The sequence below is a fragment of the Amblyomma maculatum genome, chromosome 5 (assembly GCF_055883805.1).
Source record: "Amblyomma maculatum isolate TAMU_Amacu chromosome 5, ASM5588380v1, whole genome shotgun sequence".
Classification (NCBI taxonomy): domain Eukaryota; kingdom Metazoa; phylum Arthropoda; class Arachnida; order Ixodida; family Ixodidae; genus Amblyomma; species Amblyomma maculatum.
Window position 1 is genome coordinate 78,737,865 of NC_139348.1, and position 8,327 is coordinate 78,746,191.

At 49.9% G+C, this 8,327-nt stretch overlaps 1 protein-coding gene across 1 annotated transcript; it reads left to right on the plus strand.

Moving 5' to 3' along the window:
* The first annotated feature begins 3,865 nt into the window (after nucleotides 1-3,865).
* On the plus strand, nucleotides 3,866-7,836 carry LOC146188549 (uncharacterized). Its single transcript, XM_084603833.1, has 2 exons — nucleotides 3,866-4,930; nucleotides 4,982-7,836. Exon 1 carries the CDS (start codon nucleotides 3,933-3,935, stop codon nucleotides 4,689-4,691), a length of 759 nt encoding a protein of 252 aa, XP_084459959.1. The 5' UTR covers nucleotides 3,866-3,932; the 3' UTR covers nucleotides 4,692-4,930; nucleotides 4,982-7,836.
* The last annotated feature ends 491 nt before the right edge of the window (nucleotides 7,837-8,327 follow it).

Below are 8,327 nucleotides of genomic sequence, written 5' to 3' on the forward strand. Positions count from 1 at the left end.
GGAAGCTGACCTCACCAGGCGCCCGATCCAGGCTTCCGTGCGGCCTTTCATTTGCCGCTTCCTCGAAAACCGCACCACACAGCGAACAGACGCAGAAGCAGATGTCTAGGAGGAGTTAGTGCATTAGGCCTGAGCGGCGTTTGAAATTAATTTGCAGAATAGAAAAGGCATAGTATCTGTCACAATTCTCCGTGGACACATGTACCACGCCGTAAAGGAAGGAAGGAATGTGGTATAGTAGTCGCTTTCTTTGCTCGAAGCATCATTCACCGCCACATTCGCAACATATGTGTATCAGAATGCGGCACTCAGACTTTCGCTTTCACAAACTTTAGTCGCCAAAGTGTGTCGTAATTTTATTGCGATAGCAATACTGCGCCACGTTTCGAACCTTGAACAACCGCGAAGAAGGAAAATAGGAGGAGGAAGAAGAAGAAGGAAAAAAAAGAATGAAAAGAAGGAGGAGGAGGAGGAGGAGAAGAAGAAGAACGAGGAGAAGAACGCTCGGTCACGGACTGCTAAGGCTTTCGCTCCACATTCGGTTCAGCAGCATTGAGCCCTTCTCATTTATATGTGGGCTGGTAGCTTACGCTATCGCCTCATACGCTTAAAGAATGTGTTTAGGTGCCCCAATAATGTAGTACCTTACACTGATAGAGCATGATAAAGGAATAATGTAGCAGGTAAAATAAGCTTCCACCGTTGCTGTCGCAATTCAACTAGGAAACCACAACTAATTTTTTTTCTTATACAAAGCGCACAAGGTTAAATCGAATCTTGTTTCAAAAACCACTCTCTTTTTGCATCTTTGATCGTGAAGCAGAGCTTTTGCCCTGAAAAGGGGCATGGCGCAGTTGTCTAACGGTAGTGGCCAGCGAGGCCAGTCTCACTGCCCACAATCTGAATTCAAAACCTACTGACGATGAAGATGTTTTCTTATTCCATCGTCGCACGCAAAAGTGAAAGGTTAAATGTCTCCTGACGGAGACACGTATGCGCGTGTTGTGAGGATACGGTTAATACTGCTCCTTTAATGAGAACGCTCAATTAACAAAAGCCATAGGCGAATCAAAAGTGTTAGAGAGCTCAGATGATACGCCCTTTATGAAATATGTAACTTTACTATTTATTATATATTAATATCTAGTATGCCGCACCGAACCGGACGTTAACAAAAAAGAGAACAGGAAGATGAGCAAAAATGATATCTGCACCACAGTCACTGCGGCAGCGTAAACGGCAGCATCCACTCTTTGCTGATATTACCAAGCGAAACTGAAACACCAGAATCATCTCACTCCTCGATACACACCTTAAACAGGCCGTAAGAGTAAGGCGAGCAAAAGTAAACTCTTGAAAAAGGTAAAACGTGAAAAACTTTCAGTTGTTAGCCCCTTAGATGCGCCTTCAAAATACATGCATTTAATTAGACATGAAATGCCCTTAAGCGCGGTGTGCCTCTCCTTGAATCGATTTGATAATTACATGTACAGTCCTCAAAACAAAGAGATCAATTGTGGATGTGTACATAATGGTAAGCTTACTATTCTCTTGGCGTCGGGACAGGCGTGTGCTATGTTATGAGGATGAGCCTCGTTATCTTTAGCCGGCTCCTCTGTGTTCAGTGTTTGGCTGGTTGCAAGTGTTGCTGAGTTGTCAGTACTTGTCTCCATGATGTACTGTGCACCTGAAACAAGGATGTTAACTATTATTATTATCGTCACTCGCTGCCACAAAATTCGTATAATTACCATGTTTTTGCTACGGAGTACTTTCGACCATCTGGGTATCTTTAACGCGCGCTGAAAACGCGCAGCACACAGGCGCCACTTCGTTTCTTCTCTGTCGAAACGCAGCCGCCGATCCCGACCGTGGCGGCTGCGTTTCGATGTGTAGTTTTGATGGAGGCGAAACGAAGTGGTGTCAGTGCGCAGTGTGCTGTGCAGTGTCAAGAGGGGTAGGATGGCTGGTCCTGGCCTTGATGGTGCTGGGATAGGTAGGTCAGCGCCGCTTGCGGACGGGGCTAGCCTGCCACTAATATTTATCTGTTTTAGACCGTCATTGCCCCCGCCACCACTCCGGTGGTGGTGGACGACGCGGCTGTTGTTGCGCCGCGCGTCTTTCTCTCCTTCTTTTTATTTCTTGCAAATTTTCTCTTCTGTCAGCACGAGGCAGCGAAGGTGGCTCAGCTAGAGTCAGTAGCAGGCCCCTGTATTTTCTTTTCCTTCTTTCTACAGCCACAAAAACGACAACAACAATAACAGCAACAACAATAGCAAGATCCCCAGGTGGTCGAAATTACTCCGTACCACTCCGCTACTGCTGCCCTTTCTCTCTTTCCACTTTCACTGGGGAGGAGGGTGGCTGGTTCTGGCACTGATGGGGCTGGGACAAGCAGGTCACCGCCGCTTGCGGCGGGGGTTAGCCTGCCAGCGAATTTATATTTTGTAGGCCGTCATTGCACCCGCCATCGCTTCGGTGGTGGACGACGGATGTTGCGGCGCGCGTCTTTCTCTCCCTCTTCTTTTTCGTTCTTCTCTATTTTCTGTTCTGTTATTGTTGTTGTTGTTGTTAAAAGAAGGAAAAGGAAAGTTGTAGGAAGAATGAAAAGAAAATTTGGAGGACGCTTAAGCTTCGCCTTCAAGAGTGGAACGCGATAGCGTTATTGCACCTCGTTCGCACCGCCCACTAAAGAACTCGGTGTCTCGGAGGGAGAAAGCCGGGCAGCCACGCGCCATGAAGACGGACGCGATCATGGGGATGACGCCTTGATGGGATCGTCCTCTATCTCGCTTGGAGCACCACGTAGAAGCATGATTCCTCGGAAGCAGCTCGGCACACATCGCAGGGGACGCTTTCCCAGCAGAAGCGCTACGGCGCAGCGATCACGTCAGAGGCGTCCGGCATCAGACGCTGCACCTAGCAATCGCACTGTGAGCGGAAAGAGGAGCCGCGTCGCCTAAACAGCACTGTTCGAGTGACGCACGCTGGATGCTGGAAGGGGGAGAGAGCGAGAAAACTTATTAAACGCAAGGATATTGGGGCATCCTCGCACGGGTACCAGCGCGGCCCGAAGGGGAGAAACGGGTGAGCGAAGATAGTGATCTAAAGAAAGGAAAGACGCTTGATTCTACAACCCGTGAGGGTGCACGGCGAAACGTCAGGGGCGAGTGGCGCGCCACGTGTCGGGGCAACGCCGCACATTGCGAGGAGGGGTTCTGTGTTTGCCGCATGATGGCTCTGCATGTGCGCAGAGCGCAGAAGAAATGTAGCGGAAACGTACTTCGCTACTCGTGTAACTGCGACTTCTGTAAGTAACATGCTCATAATTACCGATATACACCGCAGTATAACGTTCTACGGCACGTTTCTAAGGCAACACCGCATTTACTAGAAGCGCTTTTGTACTGCTTTCAAGCATCTAACTTCCGGCCACCGTAGTGTACGGACGCGGAATCATGAGCTCCGTCGGAGCGGCGATAGCGGCCGTTGCTGGCCGCGGAAACAGGTTTAGCGCCGAAGAAGATAAGGACTACGAGATCGTTTTGCCTACCCTGCCCACCGGACGTGTTGTGTTAAACACGATGTTTTTGCACGGCGACGTGCGTATGAGGCCCTACAGGGTCGAGGACTTCAGGGATGCCCTCGCTAACGTCGGTGCGCTCCCCGACGTCGTGGCGTTGGGGGCGTACCAAATCAACCATGTGTGGGCGGTAACCATGAACAGCACGGAAGCCGCGAAGAAGCTGGCCGCCTTAAAGGAGCTGGAAGTCAAGGGACGCCGCTGCCTCATATTCGACCCTGAAGACCAGCAGGTGAAGCTACGCCTGCACTGGATGCTACACGGTGTCCAAGACGCGGACATCCGGACTGCTTTCGCGGCGTTCGGAAACGTGACCGAGGTGACGCGGGAGCGTTGGCGCGTCGTTGGAATGAAGGAAAAGGGATCCACCACGAGAACAGTGCTGCTCAAGTTGAAGCCAGGTATGAAGGTGGACGACCTGCCCCACCAGCTTCGCGTCGCCGGCGAGTTGGCTCTCGTGGTGGTTCCCGGGCGGCCGATGCAGTGCCTGCGGTGTCACGGCACAGGCCACGTTCGCCGTGACTGCAAGGTGCCCAGGTGCTCCAAGTGGAGGCGCTATGGACACGCGGACGAGGACTGCGTCCGCACCTACGCGTCAGCGACCGGGCTCGGTGCGAAGGACGACAACAGGGAGCTGATGGACGTCGCTGAGGCTGAGGAAGCAGCAAAGGGTGCCGACGTGCTGGACAAGGTTCCCGTGTCGCAGGGCACCTCGGTGACTCCGAGTGGCGACGCCCCCCTTGCCGATAAGCCAGAGCTCGCGCCGGCTACGGTGAATTTGCCCCAGCCAAGCGAGGAGACCTCAGCGGACGCGGAGAGCCTGCCGGCTCCCAAGGACGCAGAAGCAAAGGAAGTGAGCGAGGTTCACCGGCACAACTGCGGTGGTCGGACGACCACGGCCGCTACCCCCGGGAAATGCCCACATGCCGACACCAGCACCGGCAGAGACAAGGAGGCAACGCCCACTTCTGAGGAACCACCAGCAAAGGCGCCTCAAACAAGGAGGGCCACGATGAAGCTTCGCTCAAACCTTGCGAGCGAGAGGCGGGCCGGCGACACGGCGCCTCTCGAGCACGGCCAGAAGCTCGAGGAGGACGGAGGCGTCTAGCCTTGTGCTAGGCGCGAGAGGTAAGCACCGTGCTTTCGGTCTCTTCTTATTTAAAAAATGGCTCCTGCATCACCGTTGAAGGTCGCCACGCTAAATGTTAGAGGTCTGGCAGGAAAGAGAAAACAAGGCCAGGTGTACCGACTTTTAACGAAGCATGATATTGATATATTAGCTGTGCAGGAGACGAAAGTTGACGGTGAGGAAGAGACCGAGAGCATGGTGCAACGTTTCACGCCTAGGTTTTTTGCTGTGGCTAGCCACGCTGTAGGCACATCGGCTTTCACGCCTAGGTTTTTTGCTGTGGTTAGCCACGCTGTAGGCACATCGGCTGGCTGTGTTCTTTTTGTGAAGAAGTTGCCGGGGCTTGAAGTGCTTGGTCATTTTTCTTGTGAGTCGGGCCGGTGTGCACTTCTAGATTTTTCGCTGAATAGCACGGATTGGCGGATTGTCTGTCTCTACGCGCCTAATGTAGCAGATGAAAGGGCGCAGTTTTTCCAAGGCATCCAGCAGCGGCTCTGCACCGATAGACAACTGATCGTCCTAGGTGATTTTAATTGCGTCCTTAGTGCGCGAGACAAGACAAGCCGGCGGCCATACCGAGACGCAAGCACTGAAGTGCTATCGCGAATTGTTGAGGAGTGTAACCTCGAGGATGTGGCAGAGTGTCTCGAGGGAGCCCGCACCGTAAAGCTCACGCATTTCCAGGGTTCGAGCCATGCAAGGCTGGACCGCATTTATGCATCCCTCGACATCTTACCTGAATGCAATAGTTATGAAGTAGAGCCGGTATCGTTTTCAGACCATTGTTTAGTTAAATGTTCTTTTGGATGGGTAAAGAGAGGGAATTCTTTTTCGTGGGAAATGTGGAAATTCAATAATAAACTCTTGCAGGATGAACATTTTACCCGCATAGTAAAAGAAGAAATTGAAAAAATAAACCCAAGTAAAAATATGGACCTTTGGCAACAGTGGGAGCTGTGTAAAGAAACTATAAAAATTAAAGCAATAGAGAGGGCAACATGTATACGGTTTGAGGAAAAGCAGAAAGAGACGGAGTTAAGGACACTGCTCCGTACGTTGCTTAAACAGGAAGCTCGAGCGCCGGGGAAATGGATTGAAGATATACGGAAAACAAAGCAAAAACTAGAATTGATAGACGAAGATCGTTATCGAGGTGCGTTAGTGAGGGCAAGGGCAGAAGACACAGCTGCAGGGGAGGCGCCATCAAAACGAGCGCTGGGGTTAGAAAAAGCAAACGCTCAACGGAACCACATCGACCAAATAGATTGGGGCGGTATCTTGGCGGCGGACAACGACCACATCAAAGCAGCGTTCAACGCCCATTACCAAACCCTCTTCGCATCCCACACGGTAGACGCTAACACTTTTAAGAATAAGTTTCTGGCGACGATACCGCGTCTGGACGATGAAGTGAAAGAGAGATTAGAACTAAAGATAACTGAAACAGAAGTGGAGCACGCTATCGACAGTTTAAATGCCGGTAAATCGCCGGGACCGGATGGGTTCAGCGCAGGTTTTTACAAAGAATTTAAGTACGAAATCACACCTATTTTGAACGCAATTTATAACGATGCCTACACATTAAATGCCCTGCCTCCGTCATATGGGTCATCCCACACCGTACTCATTCCTAAAACTGATGAAATAGACAAATTACGCCTGGTAACATCTTACAGACCCATAGCACTTACAAACGTTGAATATAAAATTTTTATGAAGGTTTTGGCCCGAAGGTTGCAAACGGTTATTAAGGATATAGTAGGACCACACCAAACGTGTGGGATAAAAGGGAGGTCAATAGTGACCAACATTCAAAAGGCGCGAAGTGTCCTTGAGTGTTGTGATGACTGGGATGGTCGGGTCGCCATGCTTCAGATCGACCTCGAAAAAGCATTCGACTGCGTCGATCACGAAATTTTGTTTTCCCTTTTAGAACATGTGAATGTTGGTTCAGTTATATGTAAGGGTGTGGCCCTGGCGTACCGTAACTGCACGACGAGAGTGATTATTAATAAGAGTCTGGGAGCCCCCATTCGACTGCAGCGTTCGGTGCGACAGGGCTGTCCCCTCAGTCCTCTTTTGTTTTGCATTTATATTGAAACATTGTGCATGAAACTTATGAATAATGTCAACATTAGTGCGTTTAGGTTACAAGCAGCCGAAGTGAAGCTGCTCGCGTATGCAGACGACATCGTTATTTTTACGGTTGACCAGGAGAGTATCACCGAGGCTGTCAAATGTATCCGTGAGTTCTCTCAAGTTACCGGTAGCGGGGTGAACTGGGCCAAGTGCCTTGGGCTCTGGCATGGACAGTGGCCGTCGAAACCAGATCGATTTGCCAATGTTACGTGGACAGACACACCGACCAAGTACTTGGGCGTCGAGCTGGGTGCCTACCGCGAAAGCGAGCATTATTGGAAAGGGCAAATGACCGAACTACGGGAGAGAGCCGAGAAGTGGAAAGGCGCAAACATGTCGATTTTTGCCAGAGCTACTGTATGCAATCTTTTTTTTATCAGAAAACTTTGGTACGCAATGCAAGTTTTAAGTTCTTCGCGCGTAAACGTACAGAAGTTACACAGGACTTTCGCCGTTTTTGTTTGGGCAGGTAAATGGGAACGCTGCAGCAGGACGAATTTGTTCCGTCGGGTAAAAGACGGCGGTTTGGGACTCGGCCATCTGTTTTGCGGCAGGTGGTCAACCGGTTTTTGTTTTTTCGGGATGCTTCGGACCCTTTCTTACGCACCGTCTGCCAAGTTAGGCTACGGCGCCTACTGCCGGAGTTTGTTGTCTCCACCGAAGAAGCTACGGGTAGGATTTTTGGTTATTACAGGGAGGTCGTCGCTAGTGTAAGACTTCTTTCAGTGCGTTTTTCTAATGAATATTTGTCCACTGTAAAACGAAAAAAGCTGTATCGCGATTTATGTGACATTGTTTTGCCACAACCCTTGTACAGAACCTTATACAGTGGAGGTCCGGGCAGAGATGTCTTGAAGAGAGTAAAGAAAATGCAGGTGTCGCCAGGAGCTAAGACATTTTTCTTTAAATTACACACCGGAACATTATCAGTAAAGAAGTTTTTGGAGGAAAGGGATTTTTTTTTACCGTGGGGGGCGCACTGTTTAATCTGCAAGCAGCCGGAAACAATAGACCATGTTTTTTTGCATTGTTGGGAAGGGGTTTATTTCTGGGATGTTTTGCAACGTACGATAAAGAAAGAATTTCCACTAGACTCCCACGGCATCCGGTATTTAAGCATTGATAATGAAGATGGCGTTCCGTATGATTTAATCATGCTCATGGGCCTCCACTCTATATGGCGCTCCAGAATGGCGGGCTATCACTGCGACAGGGATGCTCGACCCGCTAGAATATACTTTCGAGAAATTGTGAATTGGTTTATTGCCATACAGAAAGTGGCTGCTGAACCTCCCGAATGGCTCTCAAGGGTAGAGCCTTTGCTGTCGTTGCGGGAGTTTTAATGTACTGAGACGAAGCCAGCCTGACATTGGCTGATGATGACCTTCCAATATGTACTTTGTTTTGTGTTATTCGTGTTGTGTTCTTGTGAAATGGTATGAACCAAAGCCAGGAAATAAAGAAAAAAAAAAAAGA